General features: G+C 36.5%; 2 protein-coding genes across 3 annotated transcripts in view; both read left to right on the top strand.

Moving 5' to 3' along the window:
* The first annotated feature begins 2,201 nt into the window (after window positions 1-2,201).
* Window positions 2,202-27,638, top strand: part of EMC2 (ER membrane protein complex subunit 2) — a 37,328-nt gene continuing 11,891 nt past the window's right edge. The window contains exons 1-7 of one of the 2 annotated variants that reach the window (XM_049773920.1): window positions 2,202-2,288; window positions 12,787-12,900; window positions 13,955-14,019; window positions 15,744-15,829; window positions 19,076-19,133; window positions 23,433-23,518; window positions 23,688-23,747. In XM_049773920.1, coding sequence (XP_049629877.1) covers window positions 2,249-2,288; window positions 12,787-12,900; window positions 13,955-14,019; window positions 15,744-15,829; window positions 19,076-19,133; window positions 23,433-23,518; window positions 23,688-23,747 — 509 coding nt within the window. In that variant the 5' untranslated portion in view covers window positions 2,202-2,248. The remainder of the gene's footprint in view (window positions 2,289-12,786; window positions 12,901-13,954; window positions 14,020-15,743; window positions 15,830-19,075; window positions 19,134-23,432; window positions 23,519-23,687; window positions 23,748-27,638) is intronic. The other variant, XM_049773921.1, reaches the window with a different exon arrangement.
* The window catches only part of ENY2 (ENY2 transcription and export complex 2 subunit), an 851,639-nt gene continuing 834,030 nt past the window's right edge, over window positions 10,030-27,638 (top strand). The window contains exon 1 of the mRNA XM_049773946.1: window positions 10,030-10,034. The gene's annotated coding sequence lies outside the window, so the exon portion shown is untranslated. The remainder of the gene's footprint in view (window positions 10,035-27,638) is intronic.

The following is a 27,638-nucleotide window of genomic DNA, read 5'->3' as shown; positions in this document are numbered from 1 at the left end:
AGCAATGCAAGTTATTTATGGATCATTTTATATAGCGGTGTTAGGAGCCAGGAAAGGGGGTCTCATACTTGGGGCTCCTCTGTGCAAAACCTGCACACCAGCCCGTTAAATCACTTCCTTAGTCCCAAGTTCACATCTCTTCGGTCTTTGCAACATCTCTGTGGCACTTGCCATTAAGAATACAGGAAAACTCCCTCCTTTTCCCCCACCCCCATTTCATAGTTTTGGAAACTCTACTTATTTTTGTGGACTCTTTCCTCCTCTCTTAAATCATCCTTGGTTTTTCTTCATTAACTCAATGATGATTTTAATGTACAGATTTTTTTTTAAACCTCCTTTATTCACTTTTCATATTCTTCTTTTAGTCTTTAAGTACTCTTTGCTTCTAATGTTCAAAATGCAACTCCATTTTGCTTCCAGTACAGACAGTCCAATTTTCATAAGGGAAAAGATACAAAGAAAGGCTTTAAAAGCAATCTGACAAGCAAGGAAGCTCCCCAGTTTGGTATCAAAGAGGAGCCAAGAATAGGGGCTGTGAAGATCTCTAGCAAACACCCCTGATTCCACTAATTCCTTTATGTATAAGCAGGCCCATCAAGGTAGTTCTCATGGAGTTCCAAACACAGAGAGGCAAGGAAGAGAAAGAGAATCACGGGGCCGGCGAGGTGGCGCTAGAGGTAAGGTGTCTGCCTTGCAAGCGCTAGCCAAGGAAAGGACCATGGTTCGATCCCCCGGCGTCCCATATGGTCCCCCCAAGCCAGGGGCAATTTCTGAGCGCGTAGCCAGGAGTAACCCCTGAGCATCTAACGGGTGTGGCCCGAAAAACAAATACAAAAACAAAAACAGAAAGAGAATCACCACTTTCTTTCTTTTTTATTTATTTTTTTATTGTAAGAATTTATTCAAGAGACAAAATTGATTAACATATGAGGTAAGCTAACATAACATAGTGACATAACATAACATATAATATAATTGATATAATAATAATACATGTAAGTCAAAGAAAGTTTCTGACTAAAAACATATTTTTTTCCATAATGGCTTACATATCTTTCACAATAGTGTTTTAGGTACATATTAACATTGAATCAGGGGAATACCCATCACCAACTATGTCCTCCCCCCATTCCAGTTCCCTTTCTACAACCCATATATCCCACCATCACCCCCGGGGCTGCTAGAGTAGGTGGACCCCTCTTTGTCTGGCTTACTACTAGTGATCTCATATCTGTTTGGTCCTGGAACCCTCGTTTCCCCTTCTATTTAAGGGGCAGAGCTAGAAAAATCGAGGTATGTGGTTTTGTTTGAAGGCAAGAAAAGCAATAGAATGGGGTACAAAATAAGAGGGGGAAAAAAAAGAAGTCAAAAGTCAAATACGCTGAAGATGGGCTAAGACTCTCTAGAGGCTTCCAACCTCAGTTTGAGAGAGGATGTGAAAAAGGTAATTGAAATACCACAGCAATACAGAAAAAATTATCGAATTAAATAACCGGTGAGCACTACAGCAATAAAGATAGGCACCACAATAGTCTCGGTTCTGAAATCAACTCATGCTCGAATGCAAAAAGAAAGAGAAAGACAAGACAAAACTTTCACGGGAAGCATTCATCAGCTGAGGACTTAGGTCTTAGGCACCAAGGCATTTGGAAACACCTGAAACTCTTGGGCACAGAAATAAAAAAATGCCATGGCAGAATCCCGTTGCATTGTTGGACTGTATCATCTAGGTCTACGATGTAAGAAGAAAAGGAAAGCAAAATACTATTAAGCAGGAGGCATGATCGGGGGCGGAAAAAGACAGTGCAAACTACCTTCCTCACGCCTGTTTCCAGCCTGGCATGAAGAGAACCAAGTGCTGAGAAGGAAATGGGGAAAAGAATGACACAACTAAGTATGGGAAAAGGGACCGAAAAAGAGAGGCGCAAGGAAGAAAACAACAACAACAACAACAACAGCACAACCCTTACTAAGGAACCCACAGTGACAACATCGCACCATCATCTGGAGGAAACCTACAAGGACTCCGCCAGGTCCCAGTCGACTCGGCGGCGCCAGGCCCCGCCCCTTTCCCCGCCCACCCGCCCAGACCACGCCCACGACGCACACGTGTGCAGAGGGTCCCGCCCCCTTCCCGCCGTCTACCAATCCCACGCGCTGTCGTCATCCACCTCCGCCCCGTCGCAGGTCACGTGACGGCTTCTCCCCGCCCCCTTGTCCCTGCGCTGCTTCTGTCGGGTCGGCGAAGATGGCGAAGGTCACAGATCGTTACGACGTCACTTGGGAAGGTAACTGCGGCCGGGCGGGTGCGGAAAGACCTTGCCTGAGCCCCGGGCGGAGGTCCGCCGTCCGGACCCAGCGGCAGTGTTGGCCGTGATGGGGCCTAGGCGGCCCTGGGCTGCGGTGCTCCCCACGCCGCCTGTGCTGCAGCTGGAGGCGGGGCGGGAGGTGCTGGGCCTGCCAAGGCCTCTGGCCCGGTTGCGCGTCCGGGCTCCGGGTCTGCCAGAGCGGGGCTAGGAGAGCAGGGGGACACACTGACGTTGCCACTCTTAGAAGAGTGTCCCCTTCTGCAGGGCTGATCTCTCTCTCCCAGCCCTTTTCAACCCTGTCATTCCACTTCCAAACACTTCTGCACACACAACACACACTTCTTCCCTGCTTGCCACCTGCTTCTTTTCCCTTTGCTTCTGAAGGAGATCAGAATTGCTCCATCCTTTCTCATCTGCCCTTTTTTTTTTTTTAGGTTGTGTGGTTTCTCTTTAACCCAGTCCCTTAATCTCCTGTTTTAATTGCATCTTCTTGACATCTGCCAGTAGCCAGATTTTGGATTAATTCTGTTCAGAGTTGGTTTTTTTTTTTTTTTTTTCTTCCTCCCCCATTTCAAACATTTATATGGGAGCTAGAGAGACATTACAGTGGATTAGTTTATTCTTGCCATGCCCTATTTGAATTCCATCCCTGGCACCACATTTGGTTGGTAATCTCCCCCACCCAATCCCCAGCACCCTCAGGACTGATTCCTCCCTGGACACAGAACCAGGAGGAAGTCCTCAAGCAGGCTGTTGTAATGTAGGCCATATCCCTCCCTGCTGGGCCCCACCCTGTCCTAACCTCCAGCAAACTTTAGCAGGAGTTACACTAAAGAAAAAGCCTCAGCGTTTTCTGATTCAAGACATTTGTGGAATTGAAAAGCTCAGTATTTAGTACCAAACAGCAAGAAAACATTTGTTTTTTAAATAAACAGTGGTGGGATAACATGTGGACAGAAAGTATGACAAAATTGTTCATTATATAGAAAATGGTAAAAAGTCCTTTATACGTGAGTTGAATCCAGTGGATCATTATTGGTTTTGTGGCTTTTTAGCACACTGAATCTCTGTTGTATTGGGTGGGTTCCATTATATTTACTTAATAAAAATGGGAAATACTTAGTGTTTGATCTTGCATAGAGTAAATTAGGTATCATCCAGTCTTTCGTTTAGAGTGTTCACAGTGTAATTGCAAAGACACATTGCTTAAGGCTTGTGTCTTGGTATCATTTTGATACCAGATAGGAGATCTGTGTCTGTTACCATTATGATTTTTAAAATGCTTCAAATATGCTATTTGGAAAATTTATCTACTCACTAAGCTTCTGGGATGATAGTATTGGGTAGAGAAGATGAAGGAACCAATAGAGGTTTACTTACATCAGACAGTGTTTTGATTCAGGACCTTAGACTGTGGGCATTATTCAGTTTAGAATACAAAGTAATTATTTCACAAGTATTTTATGGGACATAGGGAAAAATGCATAGTAAAGTGCTTTCAAAGGGGAAAGTAGAATAAGAGAGAGCGAGCACTGGTGAAGGGATGGGTCTTGGACAGTATGACTGAAACTCAGTCATACGAACTTTGTAATTAACATACAGTGATTCAGTTAAATAATTACTTAAAAAGTAAGTAAAGGGCTTTTTAACTGCTACTGCATGGTAAAGCTGACCAGGCTGTGCCATAGTTGATCTTCCCTGTTCTGTCTGCACTCTTCTGCCCTAGAGCTGTCCACATGCGATTCCTTTGACTTGGTTTAACCCACTGGCGAGGTTCCCTAAGACTTCAGCATTTCTCAGAAGTCGCCTCAAATCTTACATACTGTAGTCAGCCTTCTTGACTACCTCATTTTTGTGGGGTTTTTTTTTTCGTATCTGTTTTATTTATTTATTTATTTATTTTTTGTGTCCACACCTGCTGATGCTTAGGGGTTTCTCCTGGTTCTGTGATTAGGGATCCTCTCCTGGCAAGCTGGGGACATCTGAATGCTGATGATCAGATTGGTTGGCCTTATACAAACTCTGGTTGGCTTTATACAAGGCAAACTCCTTGGTCTACAGCAGGGGTCTTAAACTCAATTTACCTGGGGGCCGCAGGAGGCAAAGTCGGAGTGAGGCAGGGCCGCATAAGGGATTTCACAAAAAAAAGTCCTCAAACGTCATTATTAGCAGTTTTAATTATTTCTTCTGAACATGAATAGAACATTGAATGAAGATCATGAACAGTTCTGAACATGGCATCTTTTGCCTATTCCTTGCTGCCAGAGACTTGACAGCACTTTTTCTCACAAATCTGAACCACATTTGGCTTTAGAGAGGAAGCAGTTGAGACCCTCAGTATGGCTTGAAGATGATCATCATTAAGTCTAGACCTGTACTTTGACTTATTGAAGTTCAATGTGGAGAATAACTTTTCACACAAATATGTGCTCCCAAAAAGGCACATGGTGCGCTTGAACATTCGGGAAAGCTCAGGGAAGCTGGGGGGCAATTCTCTCAAAAATTGCCCATGCATGTCTGCTTTTCCACTAATCTCCCTGAACTTGGCTTTGAGATCAGAGTTGCATTGCAGGTCAATGAGCTCCATTTGAAGCACAGGAGGGGCATCTTGTACATCAAAGGAAAAGGGGTCCACAAAAATTTGGAAAGTGGCTCTGTGCTTTTTGAAGTCTGCAAATCTGTGATCAAATTCCTTCTCTAGTAGCATCAACATATTTCTCACCACTGAATGGTATGCCTGCATCCACAAGTTCCTTGCATGCTGGGAAATGGCAAAGGTTTATCTGAGAGAGCTGGGATTTCCATAACACAAATTTTGTGGAGAATGCTCTCATGTTGTCATAGGCAGCACTGATAAGCTGCCCCAGGCCTTGTAACATCTTGTTTAGTACATTCAGCTTATGTGTGATGTCAACAAGAAAAGCTAAGTCCATGAGCCATTTATGATCACTCAACTCTCACTCAACTCAGAAACAGCATTCTCATCCTTCTCCATGAAGGCTTTCACTTCTTCTCTCAACTCAAAAAATCTTTTCAGGACATTTCCCCCAACAACTTGCCTTGGTGAAATAGAGCACATCTCCATATTCTGACTCCATTTCCTCTAAAAAAGCACGGTACCTCCTGTGCTTTAAGGCCCTGGGTCTGATTTGGTTGATACATTTCACAACATCAGACATCACATTGTCACACGGCAGGCATTTATTGCAAAGGGCCTGTTGATGGATAATGCAGTGAAGAGCAATGGCCTTCTCTACACCCTCCTCTTCAGGTTTTTTTTGAACAAGTGCCACCAGTCCATTTTTCCTCCCTGTCATTGATGGCGCTCCATCTGTTATTATTCCAACAAACCTCTTCCATGGCAAACCTGCATTCTCAATGGCATCACACAGATGCCGAAATATCTCATTAGCAGTGGTCTGGCCATGAATTGGAATTATTGTGAGCAGCTCCTCTGTCAATTCAAAATTGCAGTCAACACCACGGACATAAATTGTGAGCTGCGCAGTGTCTGTTATATCTGTGCCCTCGTCAAGAGCAACTGAATATGCATCAAAACATTTGGCTTTCTCACACAGTTGATGATAAATGTCACTTGCCATGTCAGAAATGTGCTCTGCCACAGTGTTGGCAGAAAGGCTGATTTTGCTAAACTGATCTTTCTTTTCTGGACAGATAATACTTGCAGCCTGTAACATGCATTTTTTTTAAACTTTATTTTTTTATTTTTGTTTTTTTTTGGGCCACACCCATTTGTTGTTCATGGGTTACTCCTGCTCAGAAATTGCCCCTGGCTTAGGGGACCATATGGGACGCCGGGGGATCGAACTGCTGTCCTTCCTTGGCTAGGCTTGCAAGGCAGACACCTTACCTCTAGCATCACCTCACCGGCCCCAACATGCATTTTTTTTTTTTTAACAAACTCTCCTGTGAATGGTTTCCCTGCCTTAGCAATCATCTCACTGACCATGTAACTAGCTTCAATTGATGCAGCATTCTCTTTGGTTGATTTCTTGAAGAAATCTTGTTGCCTCATTAGACATGCTTTAAGACTGGCAACCCACTTGGCTCTCTCATTTCCTTGATATTTTGCACATTCCTCAGCATGTTTAGTTGAATAATGGCGTTTCAAGTTGTATTCCTTGTGCACTGCAACTTTCTCTGAGCAAATAAGACATGTGGGGATGCCCCTGTGCTCAACAAAGAAATACTGCATCTCCCACTTTTCCTGAAATTGTCTGTGCTTGTCATCAATCTTTCTCTTCACTGCAGGCTTTGATGAAGTCATGATGAAGGTATGACAAAATCTAATTCTGTAATAAACTTCTCTCCCTTAGGCCTCGATAATGCAAGGGACAGCGGGCAGGAGCATTGGAAATGACATCTGCGCTAGGCACGAAATATTCGCGATTATTCGCTTACTGAATATTCACAATAAAAAATCGCACTAATAAGAAAAAAATCACAGAAAATCGCATTAAACATTTGCATACCCTGAACGGAACTGCTTGGGGTATGCGAATGTTTAATGCGATTTTTTTCTTACTAATGCGATTTTTATTGCGATTATTCGGTAAGCGAATAATCACGGATACTGTGATATTTGAAGGCTGGCCGCGGGCCATAAAATGTTGTACAGAGGGCCGCAAACAGCCCACGGCCCTCGAGTTTGAGACCCCTGGTCTATAGCTAAGGCCAAGGAAAGAAATGCCAACATAATACTTTGGAGAGTATTATCAAAGCATGCAGAGAGCTGCTTGGCACTATGTGCCTCTCTTCCACCAACACAAACACACACTACCACCCTCCAACCCCTACCTTCACTCCAGCTCTTTTGTTTTCTTGTATGCCAGAGGTTCTTCCTGGTTTTTAAACTTTATTCATGCTGTTGAAGTGCCTACCCAGTGGTGTTGAATTTGGCTCCCTTCTAGTGAATTGCAGGACCCAGGCCTGCATGGCCCTAGCATAGTGCTTGACATCATGGGAGGAACTCAGTTAAGGAAATGAATTTCTAATGACATTGATAAAGAATATTGTCAAAAAAGATGGTCTTTTTCTTTGATTGGAATTATTTATATCTTAAATAGTTGGAAGCAACTCACTTATACAGTTTGCTTGTCTGAGTGTTTGGCCTATCTTGAATTCTGTTTGAGGAGATTTTTAAAAAAAAGCAGTGTTAAAGATTTTCCTTTAAGAGAGTTAAAGTAACAGATTTTTAGAATCAAGTTACCATGCTTTACAATAGTAGGGACTTCAATGTTCTAGCCTGCAGTGGTACTCTCTCTACTACCCCTCCGGCTATCGTTGGTCTGTTCCTTATCCTTGCCAGCTCAGTTCTTTGGTTGGTATCTCAGTGATTGTTGCCTTCAGACACACACACACACACACACACACACACACACACACACACACAACACACACACACACACACACACACACACTTCCACCCCAGTTCTACACACCCACACCCAGCACCCATCCACCCCAACCCACCCAACCCTGCTCTCCTGTTTTTCTGTATGCTCTATTATGGCTCTGGCCCCAGTGGCTTCCGATGCTTAGATTCCCTTCTGTGCCACCCAGGTCACAGCAACCTGTAGAATTTTATATTATAGCTGAGTAGTATTCTATTATGGACTTATGCACAATTTCTTTATCTGTTTATCTGATGTTGGGTACTTTGGTTATTTCCAGGTTGTGGCTATGATACATAGAGCTGCAGTGACAATGGCTTTTAATATATCTTTGTGAATCGATGTTTTTGCTTTCTGAAGTAGCTAAGGAGAATCACTGGGTCTTTGGAACTCTTAATTTCAATTTTAATTTTGTTTGTTTGGAAGCTACACATATGGCAGTGCTTGTGGAGCCTAGGGAACTGTGTGGTGTTCTGGATTGAATCATGGATAACTGCATACAAGACAAGCACCCTACCTGGAGTACTTTAACTGACTTCCTAATTTGAATTTTTGGGGACATATCCATTCTGTTTTGTATAGATGTTGAAACAGATGACAGTTCCACAGTGAAAAATATTGGCAACAGATTTCTTTTATATATATTTAAATATATTTAAAATATATTGTTTTATTTAAACAGTGTGGTTACAGAATTGTTTATAGTTGGGTTTCAGTCATAGAACGTATACCACCCTTCACCAGTACTTTTCCTGCCACGAATGTCTCTCATTTACCTTCCACCCCTTCACCCTCCCCATGTCTCTGGGGCAAGTATTTTGCTTCTTTCTCTGTCTCTGTCTCTCTGTCTCTGTTCTCTTTTCTCTCTCTGTGTCTCTGTCTCTGTCTGTCTCTGTCTCTGTCTCTGTCTCTGTCTCTCTCTCTCTCTCTCTCTCTCTCTCTCTCTCTCTTTTGGGGGCCCTGTGACACTCATGGTTACTCCTGGCTAAAGGGACCATATGGGATACCGGGGATCAAACCCAGGGCTGTCGTGGGTCAGCTCTGTGCAAGGCAAACTTCCTACTACTACTGCTATAGCTCCTGCCCTGCTTATCTCTATCTTAACTTTTGGACACTGTTGTTAGTGAAGGGCTGCCAGGCAGCCTTTCTCATGTCACTTTATTATTTTCAGCACCCAGTTTAATTAGTTTCAACTGTTATTGTCATAGTAGACCCTTCTCTACCCTAATTGTACTCGTCATTCTTTGTGTAAGATTCCTAGATGGACTAGGATCCTTATCTGTATTGTCTCTGGATGTTATTACTATACTGTCTTTTATTTTTCCTTATGCAGGTTCCCCAAAATTAGTGAAATGGGTTTTTTTTTTGTTTGTTTGTTTGTTTTTGATTTTTGGGCCACACTCGGCGAACGCTCAGGGGTTACTCCTGGCTAGGTGCTCAGAAATCACTCCTGGCTTTGGGGACCATATAGGGTGCCAGGTGATCGAACCGTGGTTTGTTCTAGGTCTGCGTGTGCAAGACAAACACCCTACCTGTGCCTCTGCTCCAGCCCCATGATTTAGATTATTCTATGTCTTTCCCTCTCTGACTCATTTTATTCTCCATATCTATCATGTATAAGCAAATTTCATTTTTCTAACAGTTGCATGGTATTCCATTTTATAGATGTGCCACAGTTTCTTTACCCACTCACCTGTTCTTGTGTACCTGAGTTGTTTCTAGATTCTGGCAATTGTAAATTGTGCTTCAATGAGCCTAGGAGTACAAAGGCCATTTATGTATCGTGTTTTGTATTTCTAGGGTATATCGCTAGGAGTGGTATTGCTGGATCATATGCAAGCTCAGTTTTCAATATTTTGAGGCATATTATTTTTCAAAAAGGCCTGAGTAGTTGGCATTCCCATCAGCAGTGAACAAAAGTCTCTTTCTCCTATATCCATGCATCACTGGTTCTTGTTTTTTTTTGTCATGTTTGCCAGTTTCTATATATGAGATGATATCTCATTGTTATTTTGATTTGCATCTCTCTGATGATTGGTGATGTGGAGCATTTTTTTATATGCCTTATGGCCATCTGTATTTCATCTTTGTGGAAATGTTTGTTCATTTCTTCTCCCTATTTTTTTTTTTACTAAGGTATCATAATTTACAAAGTTATTCATTGTTCAATTCAGGCTTGTAATGTTCCAGTATCCATCCCACCACCAGTGTTAACTATCACCACTGGAAACCAATTTTTAAGGAAGATGATTAGAGATTTTGTTTAGATTTTTGGGGTGGAGAGAATTTGAGGATATTTGGTTAGCCCTCTGTCATTGAGAAATCCACTTATATTATGAATTAAAATCATAGCCTAGCAAGCTCAATCAATGAACCCAAACAATAATACAGAAGGCTCAGCTAGTACCAACCAGGTTAGTAAATCATTAGTGCCCTTATTAATATCATTGAGAGATATGGCAATGATCACTAATTGCCTTTTATTGATCTAAGTGTTGATAACTTCATTTGACTTTGTGTTGTACCAAACATTATGTGTTAAATTTGTTTATCCCTTCAAGTGACACCTGGTGTTGTAGAAGGGAAAATTGGAAACATTGGTGGAGGGAAGGTCATATTGGTGGTAGAATTGGTATTAAACTTTAATCCCTGAAACAAGTTGTGTCATGAACAATTTAGCGAATTATGGTGTTACAAGAAAACAACATAAAAATGAAAAGTTGTAGAAACAGTCTGAAGAATATTGTCATTCTTTTCTTTTTTTATGTTTGGAGGTGCCATACCTGGCTCTTCACTCAGGTATAAATCCTGGCAGTGTTCTTCCTGGAGCATAATGTATTTCACTTGGACTGTTTTATTGACTTGAAGGGAGCTACTCCCAGGTACACCATTTTGCTAAGAACTTAGGTATTTTCATATACTTTTAATTCTAAAGATGCACTTCTGAATTAATAGAAGACACTGTTATCTCCATAAGTGTAGAACTTTAGGTATAAATTATTAAATTGCATGAAATAAGTCATATCAACTCTATCAAGTGCTTCTTTCCCCTAACCTATACATTCTTTGTTTCACTTTGCTTCAGTTTAATCTTGTTTTTGTGGGAATTTTTTTTTTGCACCAGAGTTAAATTTCTAACATTCCTATTTATTTTATCATACTTAGTCATATTGCTATGTTCATTTATTTCTTAGTTCTGCACCTTCAAAAACTTTAAATTATTGTGTGAAATAACATAAATTCACTTTCTTCCTCTTCCTCTTGATCTGTTTATTCATACCATATTTGTGTTGCAATAACTTTCTTCTTTGCATGTTGAATTAATCTACCTTTAAGACTCACTTCAACATTACCACTTCCTGAAGAGTGAGTCGTGAGCTGATTCCTAGGGTTCAGTAGAATAATTTCATGTTAATTTGTGGCGATTTTCTAAGACACCTAATAAATTCAGTTAGAATCTATTTTCTTCTTCTTCTTTTTTTTTTGTTTGGTTTTTGGGTCACACCCGGCGGTGCTCAGGGGTACTCCTGGCTGTCTGCTCAGAAATAGCTCCTGCAGGCACGGGGGACCATATGGGACACCGAGATTCGAACCAATCACCTTTGGTCCTGGATCGGCTGTTTGCATGGCAAACGCCGCTGTGCTATCTCTCCCGGCCCAGGATCTATTTTTTTTTTTTTTTTTTTTTTTTTTTTTTTGGTTTTTGGGCCACACCCGTTTGACGCTCAGGGGTTACTCCTGGCTATGTGCTCAGAAATCGCCCCTGGCTTGGGGGGACCATATGGGACGCCGGGGGATCGAACCGCGGTCCTTCCTTGGCTAGCGCTTGCAAGGCAGACACCTTACCTCCAGCGCCACCTACCCGGCCCCCCAGGATCTATTTTCATCTTTAAAAATGATAATAATCTGGACTGCAGCTAGTAAGAGAATTTATATAAAAATTCCTTTTTCTACTCAAATTTATTCTTTAGGGGCCTAACAGATAATAATCTGGACTGCAGCTAGTAAGAGAATTTATATAAAAATTCCTTTTTCTACTCAAATTTATTCTTTAGGGGCCTAACATATTGTAGCCACTTAATTCAACAATAAATGAGTAAGCTTTAGAGATGAGTAGGAAGGGATGTCTGAGTTTGGTGAGGATCTTTGTTTCCTGGGATTACAGTCTTCATCTCGGGCCTGTCTCCCCAACCATGCTCACCTTTGAAACTTCAGTGTTTCTTTTTTTTTTTTTTTTTTTTTGGTTTTTGGGCCACACCCGGCAGTGCTCAGGGGTTACTCCCGGCTGTCTGCTCAGAAAATGCCTCTGTGCTATCTCTCCAGGCCCCAACTTCAGTGTTTCTAACAAAATCATTCTTTAGGCATTTCTTGCTTACTAGGATCTTGGACTTTACTTTTACAGTCAAAAGATTTCCCTTGTTCAGAAAAACTGAAACACTTCGGTTCTTGAGTGAACTTCATGAGCATCTATCTTTTTTTTTGGTTTTTGGGTCACAGCCAGCAACGCTTAGGGGTTACTCCTATGAGTATTTCTGAGCTCTATGCTCAGAAATCACCCCTGGCAGGCACAGGGGACCATATGGGATGCCAGGATTCTAACCACCGTCCTTCTGCATGAAAGGCAAATGCTTTACCTCCATGCTATCTCTCCGGCCCCACATCTTACTTTTTTTTAAGGACTGCTGGAAACTTCGAACTTCATTGTTCTGGGAAAATTAAACTCTTTTGCCAAATCTTGAGAATATTGTATCTGATTCTAAAATAAGAGAAGATCCATATGTTTAAGTATAGTAGAAGGTCTTTGTAGCAGACATATACTATTCATTACCTTTAATTAATTTTATTTTATTTTTTGTGCAGTGACAAAGATCAGTTCCAGGCCCTTATATTTGCATGGCATATGCTCAGTGGCTGAGATACATTTGAGCTCTTATTCATTAATTCTATTTTATAATATTGGCTTAAATATAATATAATAAATATAATATACTAGTTTATAACATTGGTTGTAATTCATTTTCAGTCTACTAAAGGATATGTTGCTCATGTATTTTTTCCCCCAGAAATGAGAGATAAAATGAGAAAATGGAGAGAAGAAAACTCACGAAATAGTGAGCAAATTGTTGAAGTGGGAGAGGAATTAATTAACGAATATGCTTCTAAGCTTGGAGATGATAGTAAGTTCTTTACTTTTTTTTTCTTTAGGCAACTCTAAAGAGAAAATATGTGTTAATGAAGCTAAAAGAAAAACTAAAGATGCTAGAAAGATACTATAGTGAGTAGGACACTTTCCTTTCTTTTCTTTTCTTTTTTTTTTTTTTTTATTTAAACACCTTTGTTACAAACATGATTGTGGTTGGGTTTCTGTCATGTAAAGAACACCCCCCATCACCAGTACAGCATTCCCATCACCAATGTCTCAATTCTCCCTTCTCTCCACCCCACCCCTGCCTGTACTCTACACAGGCTTTTTATTTCCCTCATACATTCTCATTGTTAGGATAGTTCTCTATGTAGTTATTTCTCTAACTAAGCTCATCACTCTTTGTAGAGAGCTTATGAAGCTCTTATGGAACTTCCAGCTCTCCTCTCTTTTGTCTTTAAAAATTATTGCAAAAATGTCTTAGTTCTTTACTTTTTTAGTCTTAACACATACCCTATTATAGTTGATTTTTTTTCTTTTTTTGTTTTATTGGGCCACACTCAGTGATGCTCAGGGGTTACTCCTGGCTATGTGCTCAGAAATCGTTCCTGGCTAGGGGGACCATATGGGATGCCTTGAGGGCCGGAGAGATCGAACTGTGGTCCATCCTAGGCCAGCACATGCAAAGCAGATGCCTTATAGCTTGCTCCTCCAGTCTAGCCTCGATTTTTTTTTAACTATTCTCATGTTTTTTTTCCCCTGCTAGTTATATCAGTCATACTTTAATAACTTTAAAAAAAAGCCTCATGAAGCGTAATGATACTTTATTTTGAGGATCATGGAGCTACTGGTAGTAGTAGCATTGTTTTGCAGTTATTTTTTTATTTAAAGTTTATGGGGCTATAGCCTTCATATGCATATTTCATAAATGTTCATTGAGGATTATAAAAGTATTCAGTAATTGGATATTTACTTTAAATGAATAATTAAATTTTAATTAGGGAGTAATCTAAAATAAACTAGTTTATTACCTAGTCTTATTGAGAGTTTTTTATTAAATTAATTTTCCTCCCTCTTTATGTATCTAGTTTGGATTATATATGAGCAGGTGATAATTGCAGCTCTAGACTACGGTCGGGATGACTTGGCATTGGTAGGTATTTAACTTACTGATAATTATTTTTTGCATTTTTATAAGGCATATTATATTAGACTTCTTACTTGGCATATTGAATACTTCTCCATAGCTGTTTTGAATGCTGCTATTAAGAATAGGTAGAATTAATGAGACACATAGGCTCTTCAATCTGTTAACAGTCTGAAGTAAATAGTATCACAGTTTTACTGTATGGGTAAACTATATTCTAATGAATTATATATATTTTTAAAGTGCAAAACCATTAAAGCAAGTTTATCTTTTGAGTCGTTGAATGACTTTTATGGTATAAAATGTTAATGGCTAATTTTGAACATTGTAAATTTGTACTTAAATGTAGAAAAGCCTGACAGGTACAGAACTTTACATAAAATGCTAATACTGCTTATAAATATAAGACTAATAATGATTACTGCTTAAAAATAAACATTGAGGGCCAGAGCAATAGCCCAGCGGTAGGGTGTTTGCCTTGCATGCGGTAGGGCATTTGCTTTGCATGCAGCAGATCCAGGACGGACCTCGTTGGACCGCGGTGTTCCATATGGTCCCCAAGCCAGGAGTGATTTCTGAGTGCATAGCCAGGAGTAACCCCTCAGTGTCAATGGGTGTGGTCCACCCAAAACATAAACAAACATAAAATGAGATTGATAGTTATAACTTTTGGACAATCATATATTAGGTTATTAAATGCCTGTGTCATGAATTAGTTAATTTTCACATTTAATTTACAAATTTGTATAATAATATTGCATTCATTTTATAAAGAAGAAAGCAGAATTGTTATATTTTTCTCATAATTAGAGTTATTAATTCTATTTTATTTTACTTCCTCATTTAAATAAAAAAATACTCCATAAAGTAGAACTACATCTTTGGAATAAAAAAGTAATTACTTTTTGAAGTAATTATGTTATTAGAAGGTTCAGTTGGTAGCACACTTATGTTGCATACAGCTAGCCCACTCTTCTTTGGGGGTGGGGGTCACACCTGGCCACGCTCAGGGGTTACTCCTGGCTCTATGCTCAAAAATCGCTCCTGGCAGGCTGGGGATCTAACTGGTGTTGGTATGGCCTTTGCATTTTCTTACTCCATATATGGTACATGTACTGGTAAGAAGATTCATTAATATATTTAAACAGGGCAAAATTGAAGTGTTTATAGTATTTGCTAGAAAACTTTTATTTTTACTGGGAAAAATTTTAATAACACAGGAAGGAAAGGTCAGGTTATATTTAAGTGGGACTTGATCCATGATGAAAATAATTTTTAAGAAATAAGTTTTTGACAATATATGTGGAATTATTAGCCATCCTCATGTTATGATCATTTTTGGAGTATGAGCAGTTTCTTAACTGGTTATTGCCTTCACTATCATTTTATAGATTTCTTTTATTATATTCATTTTATTACAGATTAGCTCAGACTGTTAAAATCAAGATAACATTAAATATATATGCCGTTTTTTTTGAAGCTCTTTTAGTGTATATTATTTTTTTATTACTATGTTTTATTTTTATTTTTGGGCCACACCCAGCATTGCTCAGGTCTTGCTCCTGTCTCTGCAGTCAAGGATCTCTTCTGGCAGGAGTCACAGGGACCATGTGTTTGTTCTAGAATCTAACCCAGTTCGGACACATGCTAGACAAACAGTATCCTGCCAGTTGTACTATAGATCTACCTATGATTACTATTTTTATAGTTTCTTTTTTTCTATTTTTTAGTTTTGTCTTCAGGAGTTGAGAAGACAGTTCCCTGGCAGTCATAGAGTTAAGAGATTAACTGGCATGCGATTTGAAGCCATGGAAAGGTAAATAGTCTTGGAAATAGCAGGGCATACTTAAAAATGGCAAAGCTGGGGCCTCTGTTTATGCCCTCCTACACTCTTAGCAGTGTCATTAATTGTGTACAGTTATTTGTTTCAGAGTTTTATAATAGTGTTAGTATGCTTCTCAGCATAAATTGTAATGTAAATAATTTCAAGTAAATAGGATTTCGCATAAGAATGTAATCCATTTATAAAATCTCATCTAAAGACATGTGATCTGGCTTTGAATTAAGAACCAGCTTCAAATTCTAAGATTTGTTAACAGTGACTTGACATTTGGTTTAAATTCTTGGAACCTTTTCTATTTGAGTGTTACTTTTGATAAATAAGAATAACTTCCTATGATTCTTTTTAAATTAGTAATGATACATGTATAGTGATTACCATCATAGACATTAAAACTATATATAATATTAGAATAGTTTTAGAAAAGATAGTTGACATACATTATAATCAGCATAACTTAATGAGCAGCACAAGTTCTGTGAAATGATTATGATAATAACTTTAGTTAACAACATTTACTAGCTTTAAAATTTTTGTTTTGTGATGAGAATTTTTGATTCTTATCAACTTTCATGTTTTTTTAGTAATCATGCTATATACATTCCTCGGAGTTATTTGTAGAAATTTGTACCTTTTAATTACCTATAACCATTTCCACCAACCCCAACAACTACCAGTTGTTGCTATGCTCAATACATGTGAATTGTGTTGGTTTTATGTTTTGATTCCACATGGATGTGGATTATTTGATATTTATCTTTTTCTGTATGATTTACTACACTTAGCAAAATGTCCTCAAGATTCATCACATTCATATTTTAACTTGGCAATTTTCTTTATTTTTTTAGTGACTAATATTCTATCATGTATGTATTTTATACACAACACCTTTTATGTTTTCATGTATCCCTTGCTGGATAACTAGGGTTTATAATTATTATATTATAGTTAAAAATTATAATTATTATTCATTATCTTGTATTTTATGAATACATATATTTCAGTGAACACAGGCATCTAGATTACTGAAAAGGATGATTTTTTTCTTGAGATAAATCCTTAGAAGTGGAATTGCTGGATGAAGTGGTGTTTTTTTATTATTTTTTTTAAGGAACATCCATGCTATATGCTATATTATCTGCATTAATATATATTCCCATCAGTGGTTCACAGGGATTTTTCTTTACCACATTCTCTTTATTTTATCCCCCCCCCCCCAATTTTATGATAGCCTTTCTTGTGTTTTTTTTTTTTTGTTTGTTTGTTTTTTGGGCCACACCCATTTGATGCTCAGGGGTTACTCCTGGCTAAATGCTCAGAAATTGCCCCTGGCTTGGGGGGACCACATGGGACACCAGGGGGATCAAACCGCGATCCTTCCTTGGCTAGCGCTTGCAAAGCAGACACTTTACCTCTAGCGCCACCTCGCTGACCCCATGATAGCCTTTCTTACAGTTATGTGATACTGTCTTTTATTTTTCTTTGTATCTTATTAATGATTAATTTTTTGAATAGTTTTGTATGTACCTAATGCTTAATTTATATGCTTTGGGGGAAACCTTTTAGTTTCTCTTCCCACTTTTAAGTCAAGTTGGTTTTGTTGTTGTTGCTTTGCCATTGTTTGAGTACTTCTGTTGACTTTATTTCTCATTCTTGTTTTGTTTTGTTTTTTGGGTTTTTTTTTTGGGGGGGGGGGTTCACACCCAGCAGCGCTCAGGGGTTTCTCCTGGCTCTATAGTGAGAAATCGTTTCTGACAGGCTCAGGGGACCATATGGGGTGCCGGGATTTGAACCACCCTCCTTCTGCATGCAGTGCAAATGACTTACCTCCATGCTGTCTCTCCGGCTCCTAGTTCTCATTCTGATGATTATTTGACTGTAGAAACGGTGTTTATATTTTTCTTTTGCCTTATAAGTGACCAATCAAAATCTAGAGCTTCATATGTGCAAGGCTGTTGTTATACTGTTGAGCTGCATCTTCAGAAATGAGTATTTTTTGTACATTGTTTTTCTTTATGCTGTAACTTCATTGAATCTAATAGCTTTTGATAGATATTTACAATGTTATATTACAAATAAGCTTGCATATATTTGTATATTATGCTTTATTTTTCTAGTCTTTAGGAATTTCTCTTGATTATATGATAAAGAGAGAGTTTTATGCCTTCACATTTGTTTTGGCTGCTTTTTAATTCAGATTTCTCTTGACCAGGATTTTTAGTTTTATGAAGAATAAAAGTGGGATGAATGGGCATTATTCTATTGTTTCTGGTCTTGAAAAAGCTTTCTTTTCACCATAGGCTCCACTCTTTACTTGTTGAATTGTTACTTATAGCCTTTTTTTTTAAAAAAAAACCTTTTTTATGTTTAAGTATATTCTCTTCAATTCAGTTTTTGAGTTTTTGACATTAATGAATGTTATAAAATCTATCTAAATAGATAATTAGGTTTGTCTTATATGTAGTTATTGTATAATTATGAAAACAATGTAAAATCTATATAATTTTTTAAAAGCTGGGAAAGTTATCAAAATTCTTATTACTTTAATGAATTCAATTTTTCCCATCTCTCTCTCTTTTTTTTTTTTTTTTTTTTTTTCGGTTTTTGGACCACACCCGGCGGTGCTCAGGGGTTACTTCTGGCTGTCTGCTCAGAAATAGCTCCTGGCAGGCACAGGGGACCATATGGGACACCAGGATTCAAACCAACCACCTTTGGTCCTGGATCGGCTGCTTGCAAGGCAAACGCCGCTGTACTATCTCTCCGGGCCCTTTCCCATCTCTTTTGTCATTTCTGATGCTTCTCAAAATCTGGTGCTTCTCAAGTGATCATCATATTTTCCATCTTGTAAAGTCCATGCTCTGTCACATTAATTTCCCTTTGTTTTATTACTTGTTAGGTTGTTTTTTAATTTAGTGGTTGTATTTTCTGTTTCTCCATTTGTGTTTTATTGGTTTTGAGCCACTTCTGGCTCTGAGGTCAGGAATCACTCCTTGTGGTGCCCAGAGGCTGTGCCAGGGATTGAACTCCTGGTAGACCACATATAAGGCAGGCACCACCCTACCAGCTATCTAGCTCTCTGGCCTTAGTTCAGGTTCTTCACAGGCTAGTATAAATATTTTCTTACTGTTTGATATCCAAATTGAAGTTTAACTATTGATCAGCCTGATTTAACTTAGTCATATGTTGAGCCAAAATACATTTCTTATTCTTTTTAAATAGATATGATGATGCTATACAGCTGTATGACCGAATTTTACAAGAAGATCCTACAAATACTGTAAGTTAGCTGATTATCTCAAAGAATGCCTGAAGTTTTCTACTGAAAGTAATTATATAATTTCAATATAATGGAAAAATATATGAATCAGGTTTTTTTAAAACAATTTATGATGAGTTACATTGGATTTTTTTTTTTTGTTCTTGTTTTTGTTTTTGTTCTTTTTGTTTGTTTGGGTCACACCTAGTGTTCTTGTTTTTGTTTTTTGTTTGTTTGTTTGTTTGTTTGGGTCACACCTAGTGTCCTTCAGGGGTTACTCCTGGCTCTGCTCAGAAATCGCTTCTGGCTGGGGATCAAGCCCGGCTTCGTCCTGGGTCAGCCACATACAAGGCAAATGCCCCACCACTGTGCTACCACTCACGTTGCATCTTTTTTATTTTAATGTATTTCAAATTGTAGTAAATTTTGGACTATATTCTTATTTAAATGGAGTGAGTTGAGATTTGGAAAGAAATAGTTTCCTATACTTGAATTAAGCTCAGTGGTTTTTATTTTATATTTTTTATTCATTAACTTTTCTTTGGGGAGAGTGAGGGTTAGGATAATGTTTTTGTAATATTTTGAAGATTATAGAATGCTAACTTGTCATTTGGGTAGTTAATAGAATTTGTGAAATTTTGTTTGGTTTGCCTTTTCTCTACTTGAATAACAGCATGCATGCAACAGACTTTATAATGTTCATATTGTGTATACTTTATATAAAATGATAAATGCAATATTATAAATACATACATGTAATTTAGATATAGCCATTATATATTTCGCTGATATGTATGTTATAATAACGTTTTATATGCATATTTGTAAATGGTACATTTTATTTTAAATGACATCTTTATCCTAATATTTCTTTTTGTTTGTGGGCCATACCCAATAGTGTTCAGAGTTTTCTCCTAGCTCAATACTCAGCAGTCACTTCTGATGATTCTTGGGATCATGCACTATTGGGCTTCTGCATGCCAGGCATTTGCATAACCTGTGTGGCTATCTCTCTAGCCTTGAAAAATATTTATATCAGTTTCTTTGGCAAAGAGCTTATTCCAAAGATTCTAGTATATAGTAATTATGTTAAATATAAATATAGAAGACTGGTCAAATTTTTGAGACCATTTTAATTGCATTTTAACATCCAGATTTTTTGAATTATAACAATGTATTATTACATAATGGTTTTCTCAGACTTCATCTTTTATTAATTAAAATGTTAAAGAGACTGGACATAACATTAGACATATCAATGATTTTTTTTGTTATAGTCATACATATATGTGCACTAAGAAATTAATATTTTTAGAATTTTTAAATAAAAGCCAGTGTGAATATTTTTAATATGAGCAGTTGTTATGTTAACACATAGTGCAAATCAGCTTTCTCTTATTTGGCAGGTATTTTATTAAAAATACATATTAAGGGACCAGTGAGCCATATAGGGTTAAGGTGATTGCTTTCCTCTCACTCATACTGGTTTGAATCCCTTACAGTGCACATGGTCCCTTGAGCACTCAAACAGGCTAATTTTGAGCACAAAACCAGGAATAGCCTTTGAGCAGTGCCATGTGTGACCCAAAAATACCAAAAGTAAAATAATATAGAACAAATTTTAAAAACATTATAATCAAATAATGATTGGATTATAAAGCAGAAGTTTGTATTGATGAATTGAATCCATTTAAAATGGAACTATATCATGAATTTTAAAAATACTGATGTCTGCAGATAAAAATCTCTGCGCATCCTTTGCTAATAATCATATACATCACTAACCTGTCTTCAGTTTTTATAACTTTCCTGAAGTTAGTTGATACAGTAAGACATATAATACAGTAATATAGTCATCTAATATGGTCATATAATTATATGATACAGTAAGTCATATAATACAGTGATTTTCTATTTACATATATTTTACCTGGTTTATATAATAGCTGTTGAATGTTACTTTCCCCAGGGAAGTTTTCATCTTCCCTTCCCCTACTCTCTCTCTTCTCTTTGTCCTCTCTGTTTTCTCCCTCCCTCCCCATTCCCATCTCCTTTCTCTTCTATAGAACGTTCAGGGCGCGGTTTCTGTTTTCAGCACCTGCTTATAAAAAAAAAATTGGTTCATTTCCTGTTGGAATAGTTTAGGTTTCCTAGTGGAAGAGTGTTAAAATTGGGAATTTTTGAACAAAAATTCTAATAACTATTCTGATAACTTAGCATTTGTCCTAAGAAAACAATTTGCTATCAGAAGCATTATTACACATTTTCTGTAGAATTTACTTACTTATTTTAAGACCTGGGCACTTTGCTTTATTATGTCTATGGAAGAAGTAAAGGAATGAAAAAGGAATACATGCCAACTCCTATTTGCTTCAAATTTCACTGGATTAATAGCATAGTGAACATCAAAAGAAATTGGCATCTAAAGTCTTGCTTGAACTTTGCATGTGGGCGGGCCAGATTTGATTCCGGGCATCATGTAGTCTCTCAAGCACTGCAGGGCAATCCCCTGAACAATGTAATCAAAATTTAAAGAGGCATTAATTATTTACTTATATGTTGATTTATCAGTCGTCTAGTTTCAGATGAGCTTCAGCTCTCAGCATGTCTAATATTTTTCCTAGTACAGAGTGATAGTACAGGGGTTAAGGCACTTGCCTTGCTCTCCACTGACCCAGATTTTATCCCAGGCACTGCCTAATGGTCTCTCAAGCCCCCCTGAGGGATCCCTGAGTACAGAGCTAGGAGTAAGTCTTCAGCACAACCAATTATATCCCTAAAACCAAGATAAAATTAAATCTGACTCTCTTCCTAAATTCTGCTAGGCTTTAGGATTAAGATACTTTTTTATAGTTTTTGTTTTGTTCTGAATTCTTCAAGCTTTAACTTTTTCCATATTTAAAACATATCTTATGGTGTTTGCATAATTTTGTGCAATAGCACCATTAAAAGTTTATTTTTGTGCACCTACAGAAAGCAGGCATTATGATTGGTAGGCCGTTAGTATGAATTTAATCATCAGGGATATGCAATTTCAACCTAAGCCATTATTACTAAAATACTGCTATAAATATTGCTCTTGGTCTTAATTATTGGTGAGCCTCTTGAGTTTCTATATTTTTTGACTCATCTTTTCAGAGTAAATTCTGATAGCTCTCTTAGCCTAAAGCAGCCCCTACCCACCCTCTCACCCAGAATGTATCTTAAGAGAGTGTAGATTGCATAAAACTATAGTGATCATGTTCATTGTTAATAAACATACCATGATTCTGACTATGGTAAATTTTATGGTCTTGCTTTGTCCATTGAATCACCAGAATTGGAGGGGCTAGAACTTTGTAATTCAGATATTGCCCTGCAGTCCCTGACTGTTTACTCTTAAGATCTTGATTTCAGTGTTGCCACTCTGCCTTTGCTTCTTTGCAATGTGGTGTCTCCTGCACAATTTTCTGCTTTCTCTTATAATACCTACGTGTCTTTTCTGTCTTTGCTGAGGTATCACATCTGGTTCCCTCTTTGCTTTCTGCCCTTTCATTTCCACTTTGCCACAGTCTCTATTAGGCTTTTCTTCATGTTTCTATACCCTAGATATCGCTATCCTTGTCTTTTTATTTGATGTGTCTTTTCCCTGAGAATAAACACTTGTAAGAAATCATCCATTCTTTTTTTTAATCATTATATTTTTATTACCTAGCATTATTTATTATCTAGCATCTGTTAAGATTCTCAATGCATACCTACTGCATATTAAATTATTGTTACATTATCATCGCAATAACTTTAAAAGTAAATTTTAAGTGTTTTGTCTGTTTTAAAATGTTTTTAACCAGGACCTATATAACTCCTTTGGAAAATTCATAGGTAGATTTTTCTCTTAAAAGTTTGGAAAAGTTATTTGAAGCCATATTTGTGTAATGACATTCAAGTGGCCATTGTGGGATTTTTTATTTTTCTAATCTCCACTATCACTCTCTCTCTTCAGATATAGATCTTATGAATGAGACAGAGTAAAGGAATTTAGGCTGGATAAAGATTAGGGTTCCCTGCTGGCTTGTAATCATCAGAATGTGGATGGTTATTTATCTGAATGAAATGATGCATACATTGTGGGCACCAAAAGTAAAGCATATGTGATTGTTAGAAGAACGTTTGAATTCCCCAGTGGGATGTCATAGGCTATGTTTATAAACTCCCACTAAGCAGTAGTTCTACAATTGAATTTCACTGGCATTGAGATAATAATTTGCACAGTCAAATTACCTTCTTTACAAAAACCCAGGGAATCATGAGAGCCTAATCCTTTATTAATGTCAACTATAGGCTGCAAGAAAGCGTAAGATTGCCATTCGAAAAGCCCAGGGGAAAAATGTGGAGGCCATTCGGGAGCTGAATGAGTATCTGGAACAGTGAGTGTCCTACAAGAGGATTGTGTTTTGTTATTCTGATAAATCTTTTTTTAATTAAAATGGAATTTGCATTTGATTTTCTTTTCTTTTCTTTTTTTTTTTTTTTTTGCCTCTATGCTGTTCATTTACAGAGTATCTACACACTTACCTTTTTTCTACCCTTCCCCAGATTTGTTGGAGACCAAGAAGCCTGGCATGAACTTGCAGAACTTTATATCAATGAACATGAGTAAGTTGTTAAACCCACGTACACTTTCGTTAGTTATTTTCATCACTGTGTGAAGTACAGAAGACAAAGTGGTTTCTAAAGGATTGGTGAGAAAGTTTAAATTGTGTCATTTTAAAAGAATAACATGAAGAAAAACAACTTTACCAAAAATGAGTTGGTTTAACTAGAATTGATTTAACTAGATCCTTTGGCTAAATTTTCAATATGGGTATCATTCTTTGGAATTAGAAAGTCTTGCATTTGCTGAGCTAAGGTTATTTTTGGTAACTTGAAATTGTGAATTTTTATATACAAAGAGCATGGTGCTCCCTGCTGTTTAAAAATTCTGTCAATTGTATGCATTTATTAGTCTTGGTACTCAGAGAATCAAGTCTTCCTTAGAAGCATTCTGTTGCCTGGGTAAAAAAACCAAGAATAATCAAGAATGTTGAATGCTGTAGGGACTTGCTTATTGGATATTTAATGTTTTTGTTAGCGTTTTTAGTGCTGCAGTGACAGGAGGAAATCCCAGTGTGAAAGGATTAGCCCAGCCTTAGTGCAAGTTTTCTAATATCACAGCATTAGTGCTAACATATAGGAAGGACTTTTTTCCCCTCTTTTTCCCTAGTTTTTCTTAATCTGAAGTATATCAATTGTTTCTTTCCTTGTTTTGAGAAAGAAAAGAATCAGAATCTCACGCACCTATTCTCACTGTGCATGAATAGTTAACCTCATTCTCATACTACAAATAGCTGTCACAGGAAATAAAATAGAATGAAGATACTTTTCTCTTGCCTTTGCCCAGGGCTAAATATACTATGTGAAATGGAAAATTAAGGTAATTATCTGAATAATTCTAATAAAAGTGGGAGCTAAAATAAAAGTAATAGCTGTCATTTAATGAATGTGTACTGTATTCTGGAGGCAATTTTTTTATTCTTTACTATGTCCTAGAAGATCTCACGTTTTCTTTGTTTTTTTGTTAAATCCTGTTCCTAAACCATGTTAATAGCTGTATAGCTAGAGATGGTTGTATAAGAATATATAGTCACTTTCTGATGTATATCAGATTGGCAGTTTCCTGGGGTAAAGGTTAGCTTTCATTTTTAAAGTCAATATTTATAAACTAAATAGTATATCTACATTACTGAATATTGAAATTTCAGAATACAATAAAATAAATTCTAGTTTTATTTTCTCTTCAAAAATATGTTAACCATTTAAACATTTAATATACCTTTTATAGATATGATTAAAATTATTTGAAAATAGTTTAAATAACCAGGAAAACAATTTTAAACTAAAGTTTTGCACAGTGGAGAAACTATAGATAACCCAAAAAAGGATAAAGATGAAGACAGAAATCATGTGTATGTACATAATTCTAAGTTTTTTAGTTTATATTTTTGTTCTTTGTCATTGTTTGAAACAAACATAAACCTAAATGAGAAATTATCTTTTTTTTAGCTATGCCTTTCACTTAGTTGTATTTTGTTAAAAATTCCTTTAGCAATAAATATTCCACAATGTGATTTTAATGACTTTATGTTACTCCATCTTAATAATTTCCTAGGGGAATATAAAGGTTTTTCATTTTCACTATAATGCTGTAGTGATTATCTTTATTTTAATTGTTTCCTTGGGCTAAATTCTTAGAAGTAGAATTACTTGATGAAATGATAAGAACATAATGTTTTTTATAAATTGTTTCTATTTGTTCACTAGAAAAGTGATACCAATTTACATGCATGCTATTATTAGAATATTTTTCTTAGTAACATTGGAGGCTAGCATTGCAAATATTTATAAGTGGAAATTATCTGCATTTAAAAAATAAATTTACGAGCTCCTTTGAATAATAATATTAACCTTTGCTCTATTAAAAATATCTTCTTGCTTGTTACATCTTTTTAATATTGATAGTTTAATTTACAGAATATTTGTACTTTTCAGTATTTAGATTTATCAATTTTATTGGGTTAATGTTTCCGTTGCAGGGAAATTTTATGTTATTTTCTTTGTTTTACTTTTTCATATTTTAGTCTAGTCAGATAGATTAATTCCATTTTTAACTTATTTTAAAACTTCTTACTATTATTTTTTTATTCATATTGGTCAATATTCTATTGGTCACTTTTAGTCACCAATATTCTATTGGTCACATTTAGTTTATATTGTTTTGAGTCTCTAAAGAATTTCTTGAGATAGAGTTGGATATACACTTAGGAGAAATTATTTGAAAATATGATCTCAAAGACAAAAGTATATAAAAGCATTTTCATTTTTGGAAAATAGTTGTGTTCAGTTAAGCCCTTTTATATTGTGTGACAAATTCAAACTATCTTTATTTTTTATAATCAGTATGAAAATCAAAAGAACATTTAGGATTTTTTTCCATTTTGCAGAAATCAGGTGAAAGTGATAATATTTATTAGAAAAGTGCAATAATTTTGGAATTACTAGATAGTCATTTTGACATTCCTTCCTGTGTATAAAATTATACACTTTTAAAAATATCAGTTTTAGGCAGCATTGCTAGACTAGATGTAATTTTTTATTCAGTATTACTAAATAAAACATTGCTGTTATGTAAGACTTTCTTTTAATGGAGACAAAGGAAATGTGGAATTCTATCATGAACTTAGTTTTCAAGTTACCTTTAAGTTTGTTTATGCTTTATAATCTAATTTGTCTCTTTTTTTCCAAATTCACATTAATTGACAATATTGAAACTTTCATTTTATCTAAATATAAAAAGATTGTATAACTTGTTAATGACACCAGTATGCATGATGAAAATATGAATATATATTTAAAATTAGGGCTGATATTTCCCCCCTGAGTTTGTTATTAAAACTATTTATTAGCAAGAGAAAAATAACTATACATTATGGTTACACTTCTTTTTTTGCAGATCATCCTTACTATAAAATCCTATTACAAATGGAATTACCAACATTCCGTAAGAAAAATTCATGTTTGATGTGGCAGTCTTCTCAGGGCAGATCTTATAGTAATGTGTTCTATGGAAAATAGGGTTTAAAAACTTTAATTATTGGCTCTGATGGGTTTTTTATGAATATACTTTAATTTTTTTTGTCTCTCTAATCTTAAACTCCCTTACACTAACTTCTTAGAGTACTACTGGCTATTCAGCATCCTTGGGAAGTAATGAAAACATTCTCAAATCACTTTCTATATGACAATAGTGACCTTGCCTGAAAAAAAGCAAGATAAACTATCTTGTTTTTTTATCAACTGTTTACATTTGACTTTATGATTTAAATTGGTTTGATTTTATGCTTTTGGTAAAATTGTGGGAATATCCTTGTAGAGGATGCAAAATAAATTTTGAGGAGAATAACGTAACATTTGATGTAAATAATCTTGCATTTGCTTTCCATAGAAACTATGTGCTTCCATTTATCTTACCTATTGCTCTGTGAAATTCACCATATGCTCTGTACATCTATAAGAACATCTATAAAAACAGTTACTTTCACTATTGTGAACTTTTGGTATTCCCAAGTTAGGGAACATACTTAGAAGGGAAATTTCTTAAATGAGATTGAATATCTAAAGTAGAGATGACTTACTTCATTCTTTTATAAAGTGATAAATATGAGATAGGGAGTGTGTTAATGCAGCCTTTAGCTACTGTTTAAGTACTTTCTGCCCCACTAATTCAAGAATCAAAGATAAGTTTTGGGTATTTTGAAAAGAATTAAATATTTGTGATCTCAGACGAGAGTATCCAGATTCCCTGAATAAATTTAATGCTGTAATTTGGGAATAATTTCATTTGGATGTCTTTTTTTTTTTGTTCCTCAGGCTCTTTGGGTCTCCTTGCTTTACCTTTTTCTATGTTACCATTGCAGTTTTCTCATTTTTTTGTAAGAGGTGATTTAGAGC

Source organism: Suncus etruscus, chromosome 5 (genome assembly GCF_024139225.1).
Source record: "Suncus etruscus isolate mSunEtr1 chromosome 5, mSunEtr1.pri.cur, whole genome shotgun sequence".
Classification (NCBI taxonomy): Eukaryota; Metazoa; Chordata; class Mammalia; order Eulipotyphla; family Soricidae; genus Suncus; species Suncus etruscus.
This window is presented reverse-complemented; position numbering and strand designations above follow the sequence as displayed.